Genomic DNA, 27,852 nt, shown 5'->3' with positions numbered 1-27,852 from the left:
TTGCTGAATTGTATGAAGCAGTAGGTAATATTGCTGTGAATACTTCTGTTAGATGGCATTCCGGGCTTCCTCATTATTTTGATACAAAATTCGTGAATTTTCCATGCCCTATTTAATTCCGGTAGAAAAAGGTGGTAAACATTGAGGAATTGAAAGGAAAAATTGGATATTCGAATTGTGCATTTAATTGTTACATTATAGTATATATTACATACATTAAAGAAAAATATTGATTTTGAATATTTTTTCTTCCCATCTTCGAAATCGGTGATCAGAAAGCTAATGGATCGAAAGGTTTTTTAACCCTTTTTTGCCTTTTTTTACGAAATGGTGATCTGTACTGTACAAAGACATAGGCAGACCAAATTACAGAAGTGATGAGATATGTGTTGCCTGACTGTGTATTGTTTTATTTTATATCCTCGAATGAACATTCATATGGAGTTATTTTTTGTCGTCTTTTCATGAGATATGCGTTTCATTCGTTTCCCAGAGTTAATAAAGAGAGTTTATGTGGATACTTTTTGAATAGTTAATTGGATGAGCCCTGCAGAATCTTTTGGCTATATTTATTGTTTAACATTAAAGAAAACCATTGGTTCGGTCACCTTACAGGTGAGTACTCTGAGTACTTAACATATCTTTTCTTGTATTTTAGCAACTGATATCTGTATAAACCTTACAGCTGTTCAAAGAATAAAAGTCTCAAACTCTACCCTAATTTATTGGAGAATTCCCCCGTCTCAGCACATCTTGGCGCCCAACACTGGGGCAATAATGGAGGGTAGAAAAGACTATAATCTACGTAGCACGAAAAAAGACTTGGAGGGAACCGTCGAAGGTGCACAAGGCTTGTCTCCAACTCCAATCCTACTTCAATCAACGGAACTACCGAACAATGAGGAGCAAGCTGCTAATAGATGTTCGGAAAATCGTGCCAACAACCACGGAGCAATATCCAAACGTATCGCGGAATGTCATCAAACTACCACACCAACAACGGAAAGGTATCGTTCAACAAGAAGAACTCTCAATGTAGAACATCCGGAAAAAAGGTACGATGCAGATCCTACAAATTTTTCTTTTGATGAAAATGCCCATTCTGATGATTTTCGTTTTAAACCTCGTCAAAAGAAAGTCAACATTTTTCAAAATGAAATTGTTTATAACACTAAATCTTTAAATGAATTGATTACAAAAGTTGTAAGTGAAACCATAAATTTAACTTTACAAAATGTAAAAGGTGATCTAGCCAAAAATATTGATGCCAATGATAATCAACATTCTTCATCTGGAATTGATAATGTTAGTTTAAAGAAAAAAATTCATTATAATTTGGATTATAATTTCTTTGAAAATGAAAATAGTAAACAGGATGCATTAACTAACAAAAATCGCGGGCTAAAAAACATCCATTCTCGAGTAGACATAGATCATTCAGACATTGGTAATAGACTAGGTGATCGGTCTAGTGGTGTTCAGGCAGCTAACATTCAGAGTGTACCTGAAAATAATAATGAAGATTATTTAAGTCCTAATTCATACATATCTTCTAGACATACTGATGCTAATGCCTTTGTTAATAATTTTTCGAACTTAAGGTTGAATGAACGGTTGATAAGCTTGGGTGATCTGGTAGGTTTACTTCCTAATTTTGATGGCGAAGGCTATGTACAGGCACCAAATTTTTTACAAATTCTAGAAAATGGTATTGATTTGAACACAGTTCCTTTTAGTAATGTGAAAATTGTGTTAGGTAAATCGTTTAGAGGATCAGCAAAGCTTTGGTGGGAAGCATATTCAAACTATTTCAATTCTTATATTCAATTCAAGAATGAATTTTTGGGCCATTTTTGGGATCGAAAAAAGCAATTAAAGGTAAAAGAAAAATTAGAAAATAGTGAATACATTTCAGGATCGTTTACTGATCATTTCAATTATTGGGTGGGTGCCGCAAAATTTTTGCAACCACCATATAGTCCTGCGGAGCTAATTGATCTAATAGCTCCTCATTTTCCCCCGAATGTTGCCAGTTCACTATTAGGCTGTAACAGTTTTTCGGATGCGGTTTCTAGATTAAGACAAGCTGACAGATACTATAAAAATGAATCAACCAATGTCCGAAATTCTTCTAAGACTGCTCATTCTGAGGACAAAAAAGATTCGTCTGAGGGTGCTCGTTCTAGCAGGTTCACTTCAAACATCTCGAACAAATATTCAGGAAAAAACTATAACGTTAAAACAGTATCAGCCTTGGATACGGAAATCGAGGATCAGGGAAACGGGGATACCCCCCACCATTAAAAGTGGGGGAAAAATCATTTTCGATCAGTAACAACCCATTACCGGACTTATTGCTTGAGGAATGTGACTTTGATCATTCACTAAGTGATGATCGATGTCCATTGATTCTAATTAATCTGTATGGTTTTAAATTCGCTGCACTTGTAGACACGGGCAGTAGAGTATGTGCCATCTCTCAAGACACATGGAACCAATTAGGAGAATCACACGGGATTATTCCTCATTTTTCTGTAACAGGAATAAGAGTAGTTGGAGCTTTCAGAACCAAGCTTCAAAAAGTGACCTTTCAGGCACAATTAGATTTCTGTATACAATCGGAGCGATTGAACTTTGAATTTTTGGTTGTACCAGGTTTAATTCATCCTGTGGTTATTGGTTGTGATCTGTTGCGGTTTTATAGGGTTGATATTCGACTTTCTGAAAATGTCCTCGTATTCAATTTAGTGAATGGAATATGTGAAGTACCTGAAATTGACATTCGTCACAATATAGCGACGTCAGAGACGTTGGCACTCTCATCTTTGAAAATTAAATCAGTAAACAATTTGAATTACTCTTCTGGAATTGAGGGGGATTCGGATTGTGATCAACGGTTTTTTCGAGTACTCGAGAAGTGCCATTTATCTTCAAGAAAAAAATCAGAATTTCTTGCGGTGTTGACTTCGTTTCAGACTTTGTTTTCGGATATTCCCGGTCGAACGACAGAATACTTTCACGAAATTAAGTTGACTGATACAACAGAATTTTTTGTTAAACCTTATCCAATTCCGGTAGCTCATAGATCCGCTGTTCAACAGACTATAGATAAAATGCTCGAATGGGGGGTCATTGAGAGAGCCTCACCAAAATATATTTCTCCAATAATGACTTCTATAAAGAAAGATGGGTCAGTAAGAGTCTGTCTAGATGGCAGGCACATAAACAAGGTAATGGAGTCTCAGTTTGAGGTACCCAAGCCTATCGATGAGATCATAAAACTTATGTCAGGAAAAACTGTCATGTCAAGCTTAGATTTAACCCATGGTTACTGGCAGTGTCCACTTGAAGAAAATTCCAAGCAGTACACAGGATTCATGGTGGGTACGAAAACTTACCAGTTTCGAGTTCTTCCATTTGGAATAAAAAGTGCTACCAGCTCGTTCACTCGCTGTATGGACACAGTGTTGGGTCGTGAATTCGAAGAATTCGTAGTGAGTTACGTTGATGACCTTCTGGTTATGTCAGAAGATGAAGATGAGCATCTAATACATCTATCTCTTGTTTTTCGTCGTTTAAGTGAGGCTGGGTTAACACTGAAACTTGAAAAGTGCAAATTTTTCAGATCTGAAATGCCATACTTGGGATTTATACTCACCAGCAATGGTGTCAAACCTGATCCTAGTAGAATACAGGCAGTAGTAGACTATAAAAGACCAACCTGCGTGAAGGAATTGCAAAAATTTCTTGGGTTCTGTCAATATGAATTTTCACTCCTCGGTTTTCTGAAATTTCTGCTCCTCTGACTACTTTGTTGCACAAACAGGTGAACTGGAGGTGGACCGATGTGGAGGAGGAATCTTTCCTAAAATTGAAGAAAGAATTACAGGATTCGGTACTTCTTTACTATCCCAACCCGAGCTTACCTTGGCATGTTGAGACAGATGCTAGTGATAATGGAGTGGCTGGAATACTGTTTCAGATGGTGGATGGAGAAAAAAAAGGTAGTTTCTTGTGCGTCTCGCCTTTTACTCGAGAGAGAAAAACGCTACAGTGCGTTTGAAAAGGAGGTTTTAGCGGCCCTCTGGGTAATTCAAAAATGGAGGATATACCTTCTCGGTAATAAGTTCATACTATACACTGACTGCAAGGCACTAACCTACATACAAACTTGTCGATTATTGTCACCCAGAGTTACTAGGTGGGCTCTTGCCCTTCAAGAGTTCACTTTTGAACTTAAGTACATTCCTGGACGCGAGAACATTCAGGCTGATGCTCTTTCCCGGCATGCTTGTACACGATTACCTACTCCTACTGATAAATGCTTCCAAGTGTCAGCTCTCAATCTTTGTAATGATTTTAAGGTCTTGCTCAAGGATATTAGGGACTATCAAATGAAGGATCAAAAGCTTTCATCTATCATCAGTAATCTTTCTGAAGATGAAACCTCGGAGAAAATCCGTACAATGTTTCTGGTCAAAGATGGTATACTATATAAAAGGGACAATATAAGTAACAGGGCCTTGCTATGCGTTCCGAAAGAACTAACTCAAAGATTTGTTGAGGAGTATCATGCCACTCTGGGACATTTTGGTGTCCACAAGACCTGGCAATTCATGCGCACTGAAGTTTGGGTATCCAATCTCTATAGACTTATAAAAAAATATGTAAAATGTTGTGACATATGTCAACGAGCGAAACATTCATTGTTTGTCGGATCCTCCTCAAAGTACCATTATTGCTGGTGATCGAAATGATATTGTCGCTGTTGACTTGTTTGGTCCTTTAATCCGCTCAAGGGGTGGTGCACAGTACCTGTTTGTAATTTTGAACCTTTTCACCAAATATGTTGTCTTATTTCCAGTGAAGAAGGCCACCACACGCTCACTTTTAACAAGGTTGGTAAGGGACTACCTTCCTACATATGGACCCGTGAATCGAATCCTTTGTGATAGAGGAACTCAGTTCACTGCTAAGCTTTGGCAGGATGGCTTGAAAGGTGAGAACATAAAGATTGTTTTCACTTCGGTTCGGCATCCACAGGCAAATCCTTCAGAGCGTGTGATGAAGGAACTGAGCAGATTATTTCGCACCTATTGCTCCCAACAACATTCCAGGTGGGCGTATGAAGTCCCTAAGATTCAGGAAATATTGAATGAAGTTGTTCATGAGTCTACCGGATTCTCCCCACGTGAGTTGCAGTTTGGTACACCTAGGTTAAGGTTGTTACCTGACAATCTGATAATTAAAAATAGAGTAGAACCAAGCTTGGATGTGAAGCTGAGACTGGCATCAATTTGTCTTTCCAAAAGAGCCTCCAAGAGAGCTACTCGTAATCCAGGTAAAAAGCTCCATATTTTTGATATAGGGGATCTTGTTCTCTTAAGAGCGAATAATTCATCCTCAGCCATTAAATCGGAGATAAAGAAATTTCTCTTACTGTTCGAAGGGCCTTTTAGAATTAAAAAGAAGATTCATGATCACACCTACTTGCTTTCACTACCTAATAGTGATGAAGAACGTGGTATTTTTCACTCGTCGCATTTAAAATTGTACTCATTTCCAACTTATGCTGCTGAAGACTGCTAGACTGCTCTATGGTCTCCTTTGCATTAAGTTTGAGGGGCAAGTTGTACAAAGACATAGGCAGACCAAATTACAGAAGTGATGAGATATGTGTTGCCTGACTGTGTATTGTTTTATTTTATATCCTCGAATGAACATTCATATGGAGTTATTTTTTGTCGTCTTTTCATGAGATATGCGTTTCATTCGTTTCCCAGAGTTAATAAAGAGAGTTTATGTGGATACTTTTTGAATAGTTAATTGGATGAGCCCTGCAGAATCTTTTGGCTATATTTATTGTTTAACATTAAAGAAAACCATTGGTTCGGTCACCTTACAGGTGAGTACTCTGAGTACTTAACATATCTTTTCTTGTATTTTAGCAACTGATATCTGTATAAACCTTACAGCTGTTCAAAGAATAAAAGTCTCAAACTCTACCCTAATTTATTGGAGAATTCCCCCGTCTCAGCACAGTACCATATAAAATGAAAGATTCCCTGGCCTTGTACTTGAAAGATTCGAAGTCATTTCTATAAATTTTCATTTTTGCATTCTTCTCTGCTAAAGCTCTACATACTTCGTCTAAATTGATGTCGAATTTTTGTAGAGCTTTAGATGCATAATTGATATCATTCAATAGGTCCTTTCGTCTATTTCTTGGTGTAGTGTAATTTACACTGCACTTTAAATCAGCTGATTTTCAGTGTAGTTGCGCAAACGTGACGCCCGTGATATCAACATCAAATTTTGCATTTCACACCCCAGAGCACTAATAATATTACACCTCCTTTTGACTAGGTGTGGATAAACTACACCTCCTCTACACTGATGTAAATCCAATCAGCAAACGAATACTAAAATCGAGTGTAAATTGCACCGAGTGTAGAAAAGTGATACACTTTCTATGCAAACGAAAGGACCGATTAGGTGGTGCATAAAATCACAAAGGAAAATGAATTCGAAAATCAACATTTTTGTTTTAATGATTCCCGCGTGACTTCACTCATCTCTACTGGAATTCTTGAAAATTATTTCTGATACTGCTTCTATTATATCGAAAAAACGAAGTTATACCTGCCGCAATTGATTGACCCTAGTGGACCATCTAGTCGGATTTAGTTTTTTCAATGTTGTGTCCGATTCGCCAGTGAATTTTGACAGTGAATCCCAACAGTTCATTCTACTTCCGAAAAAATTTCATACAGATCTTGTAACGCTGCGAAAAATGTCGGTAGTTCGAGACTGCTAACAGCATCATTAACCACAAAATTTAAATTATGAGTGGCGCAATGTGCATACTACTTTTGCTTCAGCGCGGGGTTGGATTAACGAGGGGGTGAGACGAGAAAGCCATCGGTTGAAAAACCCCCATTGTATATTCAAAAATTCCAAATCAGAGAGAGCGAGACAAAATTATTTAGGATGAATAAACTGTTCTATTCTATTCTATCGAATGAAGAAGTGGAGAAATGATAAATATAACAAGAAATAATGGAAATAATTGAGATAACTACCTAGTAAAATTAATAATTACGAAAAAATACAAAAATAGACATCATCCTGTTCAGATTCACTAGATACATATATGAAACTCTCCTGTTTGTTTTGTTTTTTAGTCTTTTCATCATGCCTCAGTCCTTGTTCTTGACTTTCAGAATCATTATAAGATTTTAGTGTCCTGTTTTCGTAAAATCCTGCTCCATCGACCTTTCTACTAGTTGACGGCGTAATTTTGAAACTCCATCATAGTCCGCGTCAGTATTACCACGAATTTCAGAATATTCTGTTTGTTATTATTATCAGTGTATAACTTTCTTCAACAAACTCATTCAATTATTTTTTGAGTTTTTCATCAGATAATTTTGGCCATTGTCTGAAATAAACTAGGTATATTTTGCACTTTCGTAGTTTTTTTTGCTCTATGTCCATAGACTAATAATAATTATTATTTATCATAAGTCTATCTCTACGTCATTAGCATTCAGTGCGATTAGAATTTTGCTGAATATCTGGAAAGAAAAACTGTTCAAACAGTTGTTATATGAATATAATGATCCTTGAAAATATTGTAAACTGAAAATTAGTAGGTGACTGGGCAGATCTTTTGGAAGTGCACTGAAAATTTCCCTAGCTGAAATATTTTTCGCTACAAAAATTATTAATAATATTAGACCAAAATGTAAACAAAGAAGAGATATTTTCAACTAATAGTGATAAAATCATGAAATTCATTTAAAAATTTATCACCACAGTGGATTTATTGGCGCAACATCGAAAAAAATTTTGATTTGCAATAATTTTTTGTAAAATGTAATTCCACTCACCTCAATCATTCACAATTTAGATTTTATGTAAATCGAAAACAAGCTCGCCAAAACAAAAAACTGGCTAATGCAGGGGTTCCCTGGCCACTGTCTCACCTGAGCAGTTCTTACGCCACCTATCAAGCGACAATCGAATTGAAAAGAAAAAATAGAGGGGATCTGCATTAGCAGATCCTACACATATCCTATAACGCATCCCCTTATAAAGGGGAGCGTAGGTGCTTCTTCATAACTACGCATTTTAACACCATAACATACATTAACATGTTATAAATTTAGTAGAAAATCAAATAGATAGACAAATCTTTCACGGTTGGAACAAAACTATGAATTACTTACTTCACACAGTAAATGAAGAATTCCGTTAGGTAGGTACCAAAAATGTCGTCTTCAATTTCACCACATTTCACATTGAATCTACAAATCAAGTACGTTCTAAATCAAAATGCGCATTTGACCTTATCCAATTTTTCCGAATCTTTCCAAATAACTAGGTAACATTCATGTAATTCGATATACAGGGTGTTTTAAGGAAATATATCCGTCTTATAGAATTTTACGCAGCCGCTCCTTGATTTCAAGTTTCTTTGCTATACCAGTTGTTGGGGATGTGCAGGTAATATATTATCATCAAAAATGAATGTTTCAAAGTTTCAAAACTTATCGCTTTCGAAAAATATGGAACAAACGAATGAAACGACCTGTATCTACAATGAGGTGTCCTCTACCAGCCGTTGAGCTATGTACAGGGTAGGCAAAATTGGTGATACCTGACTTAGGTACAACTTTTTCAACCCAACGAGATAGAGGAAAATGCATGGCACATTACGGTCGCCATTTTTCGAGAAACTAATAATGCCATCAACTGCATTCCTCTATCTTCTTTTGTTTTCGAGTTATAGGCCAAAATTAAAATTACAACTTTGGTCAGTATATCCGTTTCTGTTTAAGCTAGGATGTTGAAATGAAAACATTATACAGACACTTTTTTGATAGCAATCGAGTGGCGTTCTATGATTTTTTCCAACAGGTAAATTTGCTGAGCTATAACATAAAGATGTAATTTTTCTTATGAAAGCAGTAATTTAAAATGACTTGGAGAGACTGAGGGTGATGTATAATATATTTCTGAAACGGTAAAAATGGCGATTCTTTCTAAGTCATATTAAACTACTGTTTTCATAAGAAGAAACACAACTTTATGTTAAAGCTCAGCAAATAAACCTGTAGGAAAAAATCATAGTACGCCATTGGATGGCTATCAAAAAAGTGTCTGTATTGTGTCTTCATTTCAATATCTTAGCACGAACAGAAACGGAGATAATGACCAAAGTTGAAATCGTCCAAATTTAAATTTTGGCCTATAACTCAAAAACAAAAGAAGATAGAGGAATGCAGTTGATGGCATTATTAGTTTCTCGAAAAAAGATGACATGAATGGTACATTCATTTTTCTCTATCTCGTTGGGTAAAAAAGTTGTAGTTCAAGTGTCACCAATTTTGCCCACCCTGTACATTCAAGGATAAAACACCCGGTAGGTTTATAAAGTAAAATACCGTGACCAATGCCATTTGATGCCTCCACCAGTCCAGTGCAATTGCTAGGAGTATGTCACCAAGCTCAAAAAAAAAATCTAAAATATTGCATATCAGTTCTCAAACTGCAGTCGGTTTCAAGAGTTGGGTTCTTTGAATTTTTGGTACTTTTATGGTACGTGATAGTAATAATAAAAAAACTGGAAAACGTAGGTGATATCTTGTTTTCGAAAAAAAATCATCAAATAAATGGACAACTATATTCCGAAATTCGTTTCATTCAATAAAATAGTTTGTGAGATGGAAATAAAAATAACATTTTTTATGGTTTTTCAACAGCCTGTATTTTTTAAATCGAGTCTATTTGGAAGAAATGGTAAAGGAAAAAGTTGTTTTTTTTTTAACCTCAAGAATCTAATGTTAAAATATTTGTACTAGTCTAGACTACTACTAGACTCACCCTGTATAATCCAAATTTTGTTGGCCTAATTCCTGTTGGAAGAATTCAATATGAAATCGTTAATCCGCCACAACCTGGATGGTTTTAGATTGTGTTCGAATTGATGGTAAATTATTGAATTTTGACCACGATTATCAGACAATTGAGCCTAAAATATGGAGGACGCACAGTTTTCGAAATTCGTTGAAATATTGCCCAAGCACCTTGGTAGCACCAGATATAACTAATTGTAATTTATGATTGTTTCAGTATGTTAACATTGTATCCCAAACAATTACAAAAATTAAATATTTCGATTAATCTCATCATTTCTCTGAGAAGCAAATGAACGTTAATCTTGTTGTGGTCATATTTTTTGTAAAAAGGTAAGTACTTTATATAGATTAGATTTCATACAATAAGAAGTATGCAATAGGCAATAGGCAAAGAATGAAACTTTCCTAATTTAAAATTTTAAAAATAATACTGCTGCGATAAGATAAGAACATTGAAAATGTTTGTGATAGACGGAAACCGAAAAAGAGCTCCACCAACAAAGCTTAATCGGTTAATCTCAAAAGGATCATTTTGATATTTAGCTATCTGGGATAAGAAAATGTTCATCTGGAGAATAGTGTGAAGGCTAGAGTCATAACCTTTATCCGATCCCTTTATAATAATATTAATAATAATACTAGAGAACTTGAGGAAACTTCAGTTGGACGAAAATATCTATAGAGTCATGCAGAAGGCGGTACTGCTCGGAACGGCGAGAACTGTACGCAAGTACATGGGGAATGCAGAGGAACACCGTCTGCTCCGACAGGAAGTGCGGGTGGAGCAGGAATCCAACCTACAGCAGGGAGGCAAGGAGCGACCCGGACCCGACCACCACCACGAGCCCGAAAACCTGGAAAGGGCTCCAACAGAGCTTAATCCTTTTGATATCTGAGATATCTGGGATAAGTGAATTTTCCTCTGGAGAGGAGTGTGAAAGCCGCAAGGCTAAAGTCATAATAATATAGCTAAATTATCAAATGCAATTTTTACAAAAGTCCTCTTCGAGATTGAATATATATCACAATATGGGTGAATTTTGTTGACATTGCTACTCATATGATTAACTGGTGCTTTAAGGAGAAAATTAGTTCGTGCCCGATCACACTTGAACATGCGAACATATCTCGAATTGAAGCTGGGAACACTGAAATTGATCTTCTCAAGCATATAGCTGCAATCAATATTGTTCCTCAGAAGATTGAACAGGAACACTTTTCTCCTTTTTTCCAAGTTTGCAATGCCGGTTCTTTGACATAAGTATTCATTAGGTGTCCCCCGAGCAGGATAAACGCCATCGGCTCGAAAAATCAAATACACTGATACAGCGGACTCCAAACTATGCTACAATACTCCAACTTAGAACGAACCAATGCATTAAATAGCAGCTTGAGTGAGTGTATATTTGTGAAGTCTCTGCAGTTCCTCATTATGAAACCATAGTTTCTAGACGCTTCAGAAACTATCTCTGAAATATGATCGACGAAAGAAAGTGCAGAATCGAACAAAACCCCCAAATCCCTGACCTTGTCAGATCCATTAAGAAAAGAGTTCTCACACGCATAATTGTACTGAATTGCCTCAGACCAGTAATAACCCTGCACTTGCGGACATTCAACTGCAACCTGTTTTCACCACACCAATCCTGAACAAGTAAGAGCTGACGATGAAGATGCATACAATCATATATAGAGTTTATTATCAAGAACAATTTCAAATCATCAGCGAAACAAAGACGACCACACGATATAAATTCCAGAAGGTCATTGATAAACAAAATGAAAAATAGAGGTCCAAGATTTGACCCTTGTGGAATCCCAGATGTTGACCGATAGCAGTTAGCAGTTAGAGGTGTAACCATTATAAGAAACGCAATGAACACGATCAGATAAGTAGGAAGATATGTGCAATAGAGCCTTATTCCCGAAACTAGGATGAGATAACTTAAGCAATAAAACTTGATGATCAACTTTATAGAAAGCCTTTGCGAAATCAGTGAAGATGACATCCACCTGTCCTCCAGTATCTAATACTTTAGAAACAAACTGTCTGAAAACTGTTGACAGATGACCTTTTTTTAAAACAAAACTATGCTGGAAAGGATAAACATATGATTGCAGATCCTGAAATATTCCACCATATAGAACAATCGCTTTATGGATACAAATTACTAAAACAATGCACAAACAATAAAAACTACAAAATATGACGCAATTCGCCATTTTTACCACTAATGGCCGTTTGCACCGTTTGTCTAAACAACGATTATATTCTTAAACAACGTTTAATTCCCTAATCGGGTTGCACCGTTCTTAAACGTTGATTATAAGGCCCTTAAACGTTGTTTAAACTAAACTCAGAAATTTGCTCGTTTAAAGATCGATTAAGGCGTTGATTGAAGTAAAACTTCAAATTTGATTGACAAATGTGTTTTCTATTTGTGTTGATATAAAATTCGAATTGATAATTAATGATTTGGAAGATGAGATATTACTTGATGATGATCTTGATGCACTTGGCAATATCGAATTTGGATTTCCCAGATGTTTTCCCCGTAGAAGAAATTATTTCGAAAGAATTGACCTCACTTTTTTCAGAAGATTTCGTTCAACGAAAGAAACCGTGTTATTTTTTTTTGCCATATATGGAGAATGATTTGGAATTTAATAATTAGTTATATTATACAAATATAGATATTTCAGGAATAATAGTGTTGACCCAATAAATCAATTACTATCTACATTGAGGTTTTATGCTAGTGCTGCTCAGTTGGCTTCTGTTGATAATTTCATGAATGTAGATGTATCGAAGGGATCAAGAATTATTGCTGTAGTTTCATTAGCAATTGGTAAATTATATTCAGAATTCATTGAAATGACCAAAGATGAGGATATAGTGCAAATTCAACAGTCCTTTCACAAGATGGCTTCTTTTCCTAGAGTAAGGAGTAGGATGTATTGATGTTACCCATGTTCGCACTTCAAATTCAAAACACAACACCGAAACTCCAAAAGAAATGTTCAAATTTCCCACCTTGACAACAAAAGTTTAGTGAGAAAACCTTGACTTCTTTTTCTTTTTAATTTATCTTCTATATGATGTGCTTGGCTGAAATTTTGAATTTTTTATGATGTGAGTGGTGTTGCCAAACCTATCGATGATTAAAGTAAACAACGATTATGATTCCACGGTGCAAACCGTCAACCGCTAAGCAACGTTTAAATATTAAACATCGATTAGTTTAACCATGGTTATCAGCGAAACAGTGCAAACGGGCATAAGGGAATTTGATAATAAATCAATAAAATACATAATTAATGAAAGAAAACTCATTCAAATCCATAATTCTGTGACACCTACTACTTTTTCCTACTAAGAGTGAATTAGGGTTAGCAACCACTCCGTAGGGGTTGAAGATTTTAAGCTTCATTATTCGGGTAAATGTATCTACTTCGAAAGGAATAACCGACTTTCAAATTTTTCGATTTAGCAGAGCATGGGATTGATTTTGAAGGTTTGAAATGTTGTAACAAAAGACTAAAGGCGCCTACAACATCAAATAAAAACTGTTTTATCTTCTAGTGCTTAGTTTCCCCATTTTTGTTAGATACTGAACGTTTTCACCCATAAGAACTATAGAGCTCACATTGAATTGACATATGTAGGGTTGAGTTAGGGGTTAAGATGAGCTCAACTATAAAATTCCATACAAGTCAATGGATATTCAAAAATTTCTAAGGTTTTGAATATCTTACAGTCGTTAACTGGGCTATTTTTGTACTTTTGTGAAATGAACGACATTTGTTACCTGGAATTTTACATATAATGAGGTTGTGAATTCTTATTGCATTCAGCTGTCCTCAACTGAAAGTTGCTGCTGCAATATCTTATAATATCAGCGTTCTTGTATCCGCACCGTTGAAACGATTTTTCTTACCCCACTTATCAATACCCCAACGTTATCCAAGAACTCGGTAGCAAAAAATCATTTCTTCTTATGACAAAACGTCGGAATAATCACAATTCCACAAAATCGGAGAATCGTTTGATCTGGGCGTGATAAGGAAACTGTAAGCAAATTAGAATATCCCCCAGAAATCGCAACAACGAAGTAATTGTATGCTTCAGTAGGGAGCATACGGCTGAGTTCTCCTCATTTCAATCGCTGCCATTTCCACAATTGTGACAGTCAATGCCAAACAATAAACCCGGTCCATAGACTGCATATCCTTAACTTTTGTCCACTCCATTTCTTCAGGGCCACATTAACCGCTATCGCAACAAACACAATGACGGAAGTCAATTGCCGGAAACGTGATGGAGATTGACAGGTCCAGGTCGTTATTATGCGACCCCGTAAGTGTCTATTATGTTCCCACTCAAATCTCGATTTGAATATTTTTTGCAAAGGCGAAAAACAGATGTTTGACTCAAAAACGGCGGTTGTTACAGTTGTCCGAAAATCACGTTATTTTTACACTATGATGTCATTCCATCTCCAGCTGAGATGGGTGCTGCGGTGATATGAGCGTAAACGTTCGTGGATGCATTCATTATCTTTGAAAAATTTTTCAACGTTATTGAGAATAAAGAGATTAGATCAATGACATTCATGTCATTAATAATTGGGATTAACAATATTGAGATCGACAAATGTGAATAATGATGTATTTATGTAAATATATGTATGAAAACTGAGTAAATCTATTTCACCTTATTTTCAGTTATGCTGTTGATAGTCTGAGATGTGAATTTGCAGCAGAAGAAGAGACTATTGACCACTTGGTAAAGAGTTGCACATAATATAAATTTCAGGGTGGCTTCGAAGGAATTCATTCGGTGATCGATTCTATTTTAAGATTTAAGAGGTATGGATAAAGCCACGCATTGCGAGGGTGGGGAGTAGTGAAATTTTTTCTCTCATTATTGGATATTATCAGCCAGAAGACTCTAGACATATGTTGAAAAAAATGTGTCCGATTGAATTTTTCACGTAAACTCCTACATGAATGAAATCACATTTGTCAACCGAAAAGATTCGTGTTCTTTGCAGGCGGTTTCCCCCACTTTGAATGTTTTTCCCGAGTTTTACACCATATTCGAATTGAGCACTAAAAAATAATAAGTTATGACCAGAAACAACTTGTATCGGGGATATATTATCCAAACGCAATAATAATGATCTTCTCGATAGGACCATATTAATGTACCTATATGTTAGTCGAGTTTATAGTTAAACATCCTGTATAATTTATAATTTTTCCACTCTTACAGACCAAATGAAATGTATATACAGTCCATTCACTTTTATTTTAGCACTCGGTTGGCCATGGAAATTTGACACATTTCACTCAGTATAATACGAAAATGTGGGGTTATGACGCTTGTCAAAACATTTTTGGGTTTTAAATCAGCGCTATGTTGTCCGCTCTACGTAAAAGTCTCTGTTATTACGTATTTTATCGCATTGTCGAATCTCCAGTTATTTGCATGGAAAATACAAGAGGTCAGTATAATATCATGCATAATATGCACTAGCTTGAGGACAGTTAATGTTCGTAATCTTCTTTGGGTAAAGTTTGAATACGTTACATCAGTTTTAGATTTCAAAAATATTCACCCGAAGATGAAATGCAAATGCATATGATGCAGTGGTTGGGATTGGGTATCTCCCGAAGGAATTAACAGATAATTACAAGAATTTTGAATTCTTCAACAAAAATCATCTTGCATCACTATAAGTGAAAGGAATTAAAGGAAGTTTCAAGTCAAGATGAACTTCACATTTGAACACAAATTTTTCATGAACAAACAGGACAACTGGCGCTTATTTGTGGCTTGTTCATCTTTATACATTGATATAATAATAATTAGGTATTTATTGGTACCCTAAGATATTCACAATGTATAGGACCAGAAAAATCAATTTTCGGGAACTTATTCTACGATGACATTCATTGAAAATCCTGTAGTAAACTTCAGGGTGGGCAAAATTGATGATACCTGAACTACAACTTTTTAACCTAACGGAATAGAGGAAAATGCATGGCATATTACGGTCGTCTTTTTTCGAGATCCTAATAATACATTCCTCTATCTCCTTTTGTTTTCGAGTTATAAACCAAAATTGAAATTGACAAGAAAAATCTCTCATTACGTCACCATCAGAATAAAGAACTGTACGGTCAGACAAAAAATAAGCAATCCAGTCCTAGGCCACACCATGGACACCAAAAGAAACCAGCTTTAGCAAAAAAATTTGAATCCTTGCCTATCGCAATTTGATTGAATTTTGGAGGTCATGTTGGAGAGGCTCTGTCGCCCTTGGGATGCACCTTTGTTAGAACTTAAGTTTATATTTTGACCTCTAGAATCAACCCCTAATTTTACTGTTGAATAAATGTATGAAAATAAATGCCTCGTGTCCTTGTAAAATCTTCACCTTCATTAGTGTTTGGCTACATAATAAGAGTTCATCAAACACTGATATATACAGGTTCCCACTAGATCAAGCTGCGGCACTAGCCACTGCCATTCATTTATGAGTGTAAAAACTCCTCAAGATGAAACTCTTAATTCTCTTCAAAAGAATTGAATAAGCTGAATCATAGTACATTACATATTATATGTAATTCGCACAGTTTTGGTTCAGCTCTTATATATATCCAACTCATATATTTATTTTTTTTATTCGTACGCTTAACAGTTTGCCGTTTAATCTTTTGATTGTTGGATATACAGGGGGTATTGCAATAGTGCGTTAGGCTTCCATAGCTGCCAAACCAGGCGTTTTAGAAATTTAGTTCAAAAGCATTCCCTTTGTACTTTAAATTCTGCATCTCAGGAAATTATTTTCTGATATACAGGATATTCCTAAATAAAATTATTCAACAAATGAGTGATTTTTTAGATGGAACAGACCTTATATTTTTGCATATTTTCAATGCTCTTCAATACCTCTACCATGATGCAAAATATTAGGGATATTTTTCCAACGGTACGGTTATTCAGAAAAAACTGCAAAATTTCGACGAATCAGTAGTTCGGTAAAAGCCCTTTACCGATTTCCAGAAGCGATCGAAACATGAATTTGATCAGGATTTCTTTTAACTTAAGAATTTGCCTATTCCTTCTTTAATGATCAACCCCTCTTATCTTATACAGGGTCCGTTATCAATGTCCAAATACGACATTTCAAATTGTATTTTCTCGATCCTTCAAATGTAACACCTCCATGATGATGTAGACAGTTTAAAACCTTACATTTTTTCAGAAGTAACCTTAGGATTATTTTCATCCTGTGTCCAGCAGACACGAAAAATGACATTTCAACCAAAAATTTCAGGAATAAGGAACATAATAACTAACTGATTTTAAATGAGTCACACAATCAAACCAAACTGAATAAGTAACACATATAGCGTTTTCTATTGTTGAAACTAGGGATGCACTGGATCACAGAACACCAAATATGAAATGAAATATCTTGAAATTAATGCTTTCAACTCAATGTGCACCAGTTTTACTAATCAAATTTCCTATTACAGCTAACTAGACTTCTAGAATTACGATCTAGCTTCAGATCTTTTGGAATGATTGTAATGACATCAGAATATATGCACTTTCGCTGCACTAGTTTTACCAATAGAACACGCTCTATGTTTGTGTCGTCATTTGGAGGGCAATTTTACCATTACTTTGTGTTAGTTGTTTCTGCTTGGTGGAACTGACCTTCCCTGTGACTCATTCAGTTTTCAACAGAACCATTTGTTCATTGAGTGAACCAATTTGATATTTTATCCCTGAACTTAGTAATGAGAATGTCCTTTAGTTTTATAATGTACGAAACCAATCGCATGTCAATGCTCTTCTCGGAACCAGATAATTAATCCAGAAATGCCATGCATGTTATTTTTCTTATCTGTCACTTTTTCAGAACGAATGTATGCATTTTCAGTAGTTAACCACAAATTTCAGTACCTAGAGCAACTACTGCCGAAAACACTATCACAGTTTGCACATTTCGAAAATTTTTGACACGAAATTACTTAAGATCCACAGTGTTTGCACACCGGAACTTAAATACGTGTGCTGTCAGTGGTATTCATCTAGAATCGTCCATTAATCAAACTATTAAGGCACCGTTTATAATATATTTATATGCATAATAGGCATAATATTGCAACCAGTCCGTTGTTGGTCCTTCTAGAAACTTGGAGAAAGTTTGCAGCGGAGGAGCAGGATAGGACAATACGGTTTTCAGTGCAAACGGCGAGTTGCAATGAATACAAGTGGAAATGAATAGTAGTGACATAGTTAGGTAGTGTTAGTGTAAATAAACATGTATTCTCGAACAGTCGGACGTTTTGATTAAGTGAAGAAAACGTTACATAATACATGCATTAGGAAAACATGAAAATTTCATTACATTTACATGTGGAAATCATTACGAATTACAATGTACATAAATCAATCAGAAAAAAAAAGAAAAATACACACCAAGCCAACCTCTTCAATTCTGCCATTAACAATTAAGCAATAATTGATGACATAGTTCCCTAATTTCTCTCAGCGAAAATAAGCTCGAAATAAATCTCTAAGAAAACAAATTAATATTTGTTATTCGCTTAATAGCGAATTTCCATTTGAATGACAGGTCTTTAGGAATAATTTGCCTATGTTTTCATTATGCAGAACCTCCTGAAGTTTGCCGAAAAAATTCAGATTAACATAATTTCAACGGAACAATCACTGGACCAGAAATCGATTTTTCGCCTTGTTTACAATTCCGAGGGACTTTCAAGTGCCGACTGATCCGATTTTATCATGACATCGGACATGGTGATCGCTTTAGGAACTGAATACTGCCTAGACCACAACGTTAACAGGGGATAAGAAAATGTCGGGGCGAATTTTTTTTGTGATTAGCCATTATTCTCATTTTTTGCGTTATGAAATAGAATCTCCAGGTTTCAAATCTTTTTGTAGCTTTCACTTCATTGGTTCCACTGCAATCTGCATGGATCAAATATACTACGTTTAGGCAACCGTAGAATACAGAATTCACTTTGAAAAGTTCAAAATTTTAATCGTCAATTCTTCTTTTTGTTCATTGATTGAGTTCTTTTCCATTTTTATTTTTCCACTGTATTTTCTTCACTGAAGCTCATTTGCGACAGCCGAGAATTCTCTAGAGAATTTACTCGTGAATTCATTCGGCGTGAATTGTCTGCAGTTACATACGTAGTTTCAGGAGAATTCACTGTTCAATTGCATACAACATAATCTCTGCCGTTTTCTTTCCAAAATTTTGTAGAGAATTTTCTGGAGAATGTTACAAATGGGTTTTAAATGCTTTTTATCATTAATTTATATTTATACATCATAGAATATTCTTATCTGATTTCCAATTACTCATTAGGAAATTTGTTATTCTTTGAAACGAGTAATGAACATAAATCGTGTCATTTGAGGGAAAAATACTGAAACAGCTACATTTGAGTTAATACAAAAGATAGTGTCTGCCTTGAACATGATATTATACCAGCATGGCTTTTTGTTGATGTCTCTAAGACCTTTCATTCTTTTGACCACACTATACTTCTGAAAAAGCTAGAGCAATGAACATTGTGGAATTAGAGGATTGTCGCTTAAACTAATTGAAAAATACCTAACAAATCGTAAGCAGGCTGTTATTCTATATGAAAATGGAAAGAGAATTTTATCTTCTGAAAAAGAGATCGTAAGATGAGAAGATTTCCACAGAGCACTATTCTAGGTCCTTTTTTTTCTAGTTTTCGTCGACGACCTCCCAAATGATATCCAGATTGATGAACCCATTATTGTTGAGGATGAAGATATAATAGATAGATAGATTATTTACTTTATTTGATCCATTATATCTTTACAGATGTGAATCACGTTACAAAACTACGAAAACCTATAACCCAACCTAAAACTTAAGCTATAAGAACCTTAACATTATATCCTCTAATTACTTTAAATTCCGTTTGAATCTCTACACTATAATAGCATTTTCTATACAAAAGAAGTATGCAGATAGTATTTTATACGTAATAAAAACACCTTAACATGACTCATCAGGTCTCAATCCAAAAACACTTCTCAATCATCTTTTTTGAAGAATGAAGATTCTATCAGCTTCATAAACTGTATAAAGCATAGCAATATCTTGCTATGGTCTGTGGCCTGTTGCCACATGTTCAATTTGTGACCTTCAATTTAGGTTCTGATCAATGTGCACTCCTAAGAATGATATGGACTTTTCAGCTGCAATACATTTATTGTTATAAGTGGCATTCAAAACATCCTGTTGCCTCCCATCTCTGAATAAAATCACCTTTGTTTTGTTGATGTTCATTTCAAGGTCATTGTTTCTAAACCATTCATCCATGTTTTTTAAGTCCTCCTCCAAACCAGCGTTACATTCATTAGTAGTGGTACCTGAACAAATCATCGATACATCATCAGCAAACATTAAAGTATTATTTATTGTGACTTGTATGAAATCGTTGGGGTAGATTATATATAGTAGTGGGCCTAGTATCGAGCCCTGAGGGATACCTCTCTCTATTTGAATGGCATCAGAGATTATTCGTTTTCCATCTATTCCCCTCTCTACTGTCCTTAGTATTCAATTTTTTAAGTATGATCTAAATAGCTCTAACGCAATGCCTCTTATTCCATATTTTTCCATTTTTTTCGGCAATATGACATGATATACTCTATCACTCAGATGTGCGATATCTGAAAATTATGAATCGCCTTTGTCATGTATGTGCCATGTCAGTGCTACGCTACATTGGTGGGTGCTCTCCCTTATGAATGTATCAAAACCAAATTTCGCTCTTGCTCTTGTCAATATATTTGATCATACGTTATTACATCTCTAATTGTAGCAATCTGATATACAGGGTCTTCAAAAATTAAAGTTGGGAAATCACCTCCCATCAATGGTTATTAATTAGAAAACAGGAAAAAACGAGTAAGAACTTCAAAAAACTTCTGACAATTCATTTACAGTAGAATGTAGAATAGAAGACGACAGTAATTCTACAATCTGCCTTTGCTACAACTGATAAGGTACTACACATCTGCTACTGATCATACTCAAAATTTTTGAAGAATATCCTTTTTATCAAGAATAAATGGAAACGTTTATGAATTACCGAATACTTTTTTGTGGAGTATATGCTCATACTCTATAAGAGTACAGATTGTTGGACTTGTTGGTCGGATCCACCAGATCTGTCAACACGACAAAAGCGATCTATTGTGGCACACAAGCAAGATCAGAGAGCTTCCCCATTCTACCCCATCTTCTTATGAAAGATATGATGTCAGAGGGAAATGGCTCTTGAGTTCCTCCAGATCCAGCTTAAGTGAACCAAAGAACCAAATCTGAACCTGCCTGCCACCGGGCAATCACAAAGGATATGCTAGTTGGTTTCATCCTCCACTAGGCAAAGCCTGCAGATTATTTCATTGATGATGTTGAGTTTCTGTAAGTGTACCTACTCTGAGCCAGCATTTCCCGTGAAAACAGCCATTATAGAATTAGTTCTAGAAATTCCTAGCCATTGGTTGGTGTATAAACAGGTAGGCAATGTGCGAGTAGCGCAGTCCAGAACGGCTGCGCCAATACTCTAGGACTCTCTGCTTCGTCCAATTATTGTTTTCTTCACTCGGAATATTGAAATTTCCCTTGAAATTCCGATAGCTGGTTCCAGTACAGTAAACTCTGAGGTCTCACCTTCTCTGGCAATAGCATCCGATAACTCTTAACCTTTGAAGCATGAATGTACAGGTACCCGAATAAGTTGCAGTCTGTACCATTGCCGAATTGAATTTGTTAGCTGCTGTTATAAATTTCATTGACCTTCCCGTCAATCCCAGGTGATTGGCGCATAGGTTAACGGCAAAGATTTCCGCTTGAAATGCTGTAGCTGACCTGCCTAGTGTAGCACTAAGCTCGGCCAGCGGTCTACGACTGGCTCTAGAGCCATGTTTGGTTTTGGAGCCATCGGTAAAACAACAAAGTCCTTGTAGATAGTTCCTTGTGGCAGAGCCAGTCGTCCCTGCTGAGAAACAGAGCACTGAAGGTTCTCTCCGGGCTGGTTCTTGTCACTTTTCATGCCCAGCACCTCGTCAGTCTACAGTTGGGCGAAGACTGGTTGGGCACGAAAATGCCAATGAAGTTTGTCATGATCGTTCGGGGTTAGGTTGTTGAGCCTGTGAATTGATGTAACCCTCAAATACACTGCGCAAAAAAATTAACTCACATTCTGAAAATCTCAATTTTAATGAAAGTTAACTCTACATTGGTATTATAACATATTTTTTATGTTCTCTCGGGAAGGTTTTGAACGAAACAAGGCACATTAAATGGAAGAAAAATTCAGGATTCCACCGAATATTATGTGAAAGAAGAGAAATGAACAATTTTCTAAATAATGAAATGCTGATAAGCGATTTAATACTTGGTATTTCCACCCCTTGCGTTAATTACAGCTCGGCAACGACGCGACGGTTCATACTCAAAATGAGTGATCTTAAAATGTTCTGATCTAATCCTTCCCAGATTTCTCCGAGTTGGATTCCTAAGTCATTAAGAGTAGCTGGATGATTTTCTGAACTTCTCAGCCTTCTATTGAGGTTGTCCCGAACCTGCTCAATCGGATTGAGATCTGGACTTCTTGCTGGCCATTCCATTCGAGAGACTTCAACCTCTTCAAGGTACTCCTGAATGATGCGCGCACGATGGGGGTCTAGCATTATCGTCCATAAAATGAAATTTTCACCAATGTATGGGGCAAATGGCACTACATGGTCTTGCACTGAGCATATCTTTCATGTGGACGTCTGTATACAAGGGAACGTCGATCACAATGGTAGAGGCAGAATCTAGACTCATCTGTGAAGAGAACTCTTTCCCAATCGGCCTCTTCCCAATGGATATGCTCTCTCGCAAAATCCAAACGCGCCCTTCGATGGGCTGGGGTAAGAGCTGGGCCTCTTGCCGCCAACACGAGGCCTTGTATTATATTCTCTGAGGCGATTTCTTATTGTCTGAGTGCTACTTTGCACCTCATGAGTTTGCTCAAGCTGAATTTGAAGGAGGCGAGCGGTTGCAAACCGTTGTCTCAACGAAGAAACTCTCAAGTAACGTTCTTGAATGGCAGTTGTTACCCGTGGTCTACCCTGTCCTGGTCTTCGGACATTTATACCTGTCTCCCTGAATCTCTGCAACATTCTGGACACACTTGTATGGGAAACTCCAAACCTTTCCTCTTGGTCTTGGGTCAAATTGCGTGTTTCGCGTTGCATAGCGATCGAGTGTAGAAAATCAAACGAAAGAAAAACTATTGATCACTAGAATTGATCGAGAACAACTGATGGAGCCAATACATTCAAAATCTGATAATATCATCTTTTTTTATTCTTGCTGGGAAAAAACATCTGTATTGAAGAAAACCGTTGAAAGTGGATAACATATGCATGCATAATTCTGATAAAAATAATTATCATTGAGAACACCTTCAGTTGTAGAATAAATTTGAGATTTCCATAATGTGCGTTAATTTTTTTGCGCAGTGTATTATGAGCTGTCTTTTAATTTCACTGATGTTGCTTGCATTTCAATTATATCTTCTCGTATCTACTGAATAATCTCAAATAATATAATATCTACCTTCGAAGGTGCTTATTTTTCAACATGATTATTCATTATCTACTTCATTGTGATCAACTGATTTGGATTCATATTGGCAGTTGGACACCCTTTATCTTGTTTTAGCTTTCCTCCGAACAGAGGGATCAAAATCAAATTTTTTTAATCATAAGAAAGGATGGATATACGATCACCAAAATTGTGATATTAAATTGAAGGTCCGGATTTTTTTGAGATATAAGAATAGCACATAACTAGACCATATAAGATAAAACCGTTCATATGTCATATAAAAAAATGCTTTCAAATCATTCCTTTCCCTGTTCGCAGAAAATAGGGGTAAAAAATCCCAGTTTCTTTTCGAACTACTGAAAAAAAATGTATAAATCTAATATAATAAGGGAAATTAGATCGAACTAACACAATATCACAACTAACAAGATACGGTTTCAAACTATTGATATGCCACTAAAGCTGCTCATTCTGAATTTTTTTCATTTCCGATTGTTTTCCGACAAGTTGAATCGATCTTGATTCAGTAACAAATTATCGAATATCGTATATCAATTGAGAGTATTGTTGCGGTGTCAAGTTTCTGACGACAATAGAAATGGTAAAAGCAGGTGAGATATGTATTTTTCTCTTTCGACGCGTCAAGTCAATCGAAATATTTTAGGGGGCTTCTGTTAGATTCATTCATTCGCTAATTGAAACGGAATTCTTTAAACCCCCGGTTTAGGTTGGGTTCATCTAGATCACAACATTATAGAGCCATTTGTTTTATTGTTTTCTGAAGAATATGAGCCCTTACATTACCTACATATTTCTTTCTCACCCTATGTAACGGGTCTTAGTGAAGTGTAAAATAATACAATGCAGTAATCCAGGGAATATGTATGAAATGAACTTTTATCAGATCCTTCATTTTCCGTATGGGAATGTATAATTATAGAAGATCAAATGTCAATTTTTGCTTAAAAAAACAGGATATCATAAAAGTATCGTAACGACTGAAAAACTGACGGCAAGTGTTTTATAAAAAAAAGTTACTTAACAGAAGATTCAGAATTTTTCTCTGGTCCTTCGATGGTTCCTTTTAACTACGAACCTGACCTTGACCTTTGTGGTCAATTCAAGGTATGAAGCGATTTTTCGAATGAGACCCTATACTTTCGATGCTCAAAGTGGAAAAGGCGAAATATTTCACGTTCACGTTCTTAAGTGACCCTTTTTTCATCATTAAGCCACAGCAAGCAAAAGTCCTGCAACGGTCGAAAATCTAGAAATCATTTCAGAGAAAAATGTTACACAAGAAGATTCGATGATGAATTATTGACTTTGACCTTCAGGGTCAAATGCGTTTATTCTAGTGAGATCCAAAGATGTACTGTTACCATCGGATAGCCAAAAATATCATCAAGCTATTCTGCCTTTCTTTTTTTTATCGTAAGATTAAAGTGACATAGGTACAACGATAGTTATCTCTGCCACTTTCATTGCCATCCCTAAATATTTTGAAAAGATCGTTCATTTAGGCCCGGTACTTTCACCAGCCAATAAATAAATTTATTCGGCAGATAGAGATGTCTTATTCTTAGGATAAGTTGAAATGCTGTCTTTTCACTATCATGTAGTGTTATTCATCGAATAAAAAACAATCCCTATTCGTCGAATATCTTACTGAAACTTAAGCTGCCGAACCAGACGTTTTAGGAATTTAGTTGAGTAGCATTCCCTTCCCATTCCTGCATCTCAGGAAATTCTTTTCTGATATAGAGGCTGTTCCCAAATGAAATTATTCAACAAATGAGTGATTTTTGAAATGGAACACCCCTTATATTTTTGCATATTTTCAATGCCCTTCAATACCTCTACTATGATGCAAAATATTAGGGATATTTTTCCAACGGTACGGATCTTAATCAGAAAAAACTGCAAAATTTCGACGAAACAGTAGTTCGGTAAAAGCCCTTCACCGATTTCCAGAAATTTTCATAATTTAATCTTTCTCTTCAAATTCTGAGTGCTCATCACTAAACTCTAGCGGATAATGTTATTTATTGTGACAATAAAAAGTGCTATTTGGAATTCAGTACCGCTCATTCAAATAGTAGGTAACCCTGATATTCTTATATGTATCTACAATATATCAGACGGTATCGAACATATTCAATGTTCACAATCATAAAGATTGTGATTGAAGAGGATGACAAAGAATTTCCTTTTTCAATGGAAATCCAAAAAAGAGGTGGCACTTGAGGATATCATTTCATGGCGAACGAATGCTAAAAGTTACTACCTACAGGATTTTCGATGAATGTCATCGTAGAATAACTTCCAAAAAATTAATTTTTCTATTTTTCAGTTCACTTGTCCTATAGATTGTAAATGTCTTAAAGTATCAATAAATATAAAATATGATTATTATCATTATATCAAAGTATTAAAAATAAACACCCATAAATACGAGCCAGTTGTACTGTTAATTGGAAATTCATGTGAAATTTTTGGAGATGAAGTTTCTCTTGCCTTTTTGGGTTATCACAGCATATGCAAGTTTAAACTGAATAATTATGAGTTTCATTCATGGATTTTTCAAATGCACCGCGGAAACTATCCAAAATCATTTTTCAAATATGAGGTTTTAAAATTTAAATAGTTTCGTGTCTAGTTTACGTTTCGGCAACAGCGCCTACATGAAATTAAAAAGAACAATGGCTCATTTATAAAATAACAGCTGTTGATTTACAGCCATTATAAGGCGCGTACTGACTGGCGATCCTCAACAGCAACCAGCCATAAAAATCCCATAAAATGTTACAACCTTCCTCGTTCGTCGCAGACTTCATAGACAGCCATCTTTGTCTATCTCATCTCTCAGTGTATTTTTTGTCCTTTATTATCAACATATATTTCAGTCGATGTTGTCAACTTGTGCAATAGGAACGAAATGCTTTGAATTTTAAATACCGATTTTAATTTTTCATTTTTAAGTAGGTACTTAAAATATTTTTTTTGGGAAACGGTTGAAATGGTTGTTTGAAAATATGACGTTTCAAAGATATTTCATAAAAAATACATCATTTTCGTCACTATTATCCGTTAATTCCTTTGAGAGATACCCATTCCAAACCACTGCATCATATGCATTTCGTCAATCACAACTGATGTAACGTATTCGTTCTTCAGGCAAGGAAGATAACCAACATTAACTCTCCTCAAGCTAATGCATATTATGTGTCAATAATTTAATTTTCTTGCATAGCAAAAATAAATATATTTAAAAAATGATCTCTTGTATTTTTCATGCAAATAACTTGATTTGATATGCATTCATCAGTTTGTATAGAAGTCAATTAATGTCGTCACATATTTTCGACTTCATATTTTCCGAAGTGATCCGGCATTGTGATAAAATACACATTAATAAGATTTTATTTTTTTATTAAAGATTCCTTTTGTTAATTAAAGTTATATTAGTTATTTTTTGGGTTACGATTTTTTAGCTTATTTTCAGTTTTACTAAGATTTTGAATTTTATTTTTAATATTTATGGCTAGTGAAAAACTATTTAAAGTAAAGAATTATTCGGAATTATTTATATTTATATTGTTATTATTGTTAATATTTTTATTTAATCCTTTTTTTTCAATAAATATATTTGTTTTTTATTTATTTTTTGAATCCAGTTTAATTAATATTTTAATTTTAATTATAGGATGAGGTTATCAACCTGAACGTATTCAAGCTGGAATATATATATTTTTATACTATTTTAGCTTCTTTACCTATAATATTATTTATTTTTAATTTTTACTTAAAATTTCATTGTTTAGATATAAATTTTATAACTATTAATTTGTCGAGCTTAGTAATGTATTTTATAATATTAATAGTAGGTATTTTCAGTTAAATTACCCATATTTTTGTTTCATTTATGATAACCTAAGGCTCATGTAGAAGCTTCTTGAAATTAGGAAGATATGGTTTAATTCGGTTTTTACAATTATTTTTAATTTTAGGAATAAAAATTTATTTATTTTTAATTAATTTATCGTTAATTGAAGGGATTTTAGTATCTTTTATTTGTTTACGCCAAAGAGATTTAAAATCTTTAATTGCTTATTCTTCTGTTGTTCATATAAGTTTAATATTGAGAGGTATAAACTTTGAATTTATGGGGAATAACAGGTTCTTTAATGATAATATTAGCCCATGGATTATGTTCCTCAGGCTTA

At 35.2% G+C, this 27,852-nt stretch overlaps 1 protein-coding gene and 2 long non-coding RNA genes across 3 annotated transcripts; 1 reads left to right on the top strand and 2 right to left on the bottom strand.

The window, feature by feature from the left end:
• Nucleotides 1-459: 459 nt before the first annotated feature.
• LOC123319345 lies at nt 460-757 on the bottom strand. Its single transcript, XR_006538464.1, has 2 exons — nt 679-757; nt 460-608 (listed from the first exon to the last, which is right to left on the bottom strand). It is a non-coding gene; the product is annotated as an uncharacterized LOC123319345 (long non-coding RNA).
• Nucleotides 758-1,004: 247 nt separating this feature from the next.
• On the top strand, nt 1,005-5,618 carry LOC123319431. The gene is made up of 2 exons (XM_044906400.1): nt 1,005-1,055; nt 4,865-5,618. The coding sequence occupies exon 2, from the start codon at nt 5,065-5,067 to the stop codon at nt 5,587-5,589; it is 525 nt and encodes a 174-aa protein (XP_044762335.1). The 5' UTR covers nt 1,005-1,055; nt 4,865-5,064; the 3' UTR covers nt 5,590-5,618.
• A 131-nt stretch (nt 5,619-5,749) lies between these two features.
• LOC123319432 lies at nt 5,750-6,035 on the bottom strand. Its single transcript, XR_006538481.1, has 2 exons — nt 5,969-6,035; nt 5,750-5,898 (listed from the first exon to the last, which is right to left on the bottom strand). It is a non-coding gene; the product is annotated as an uncharacterized LOC123319432 (long non-coding RNA).
• Nucleotides 6,036-27,852: the final 21,817 nt, after the last annotated feature.

The sequence above is a fragment of the Coccinella septempunctata genome, chromosome 8 (assembly GCF_907165205.1).
Source record: "Coccinella septempunctata chromosome 8, icCocSept1.1, whole genome shotgun sequence".
NCBI classification, from domain to species: Eukaryota; Metazoa; Arthropoda; class Insecta; order Coleoptera; family Coccinellidae; genus Coccinella; species Coccinella septempunctata.
This window is presented reverse-complemented; position numbering and strand designations above follow the sequence as displayed.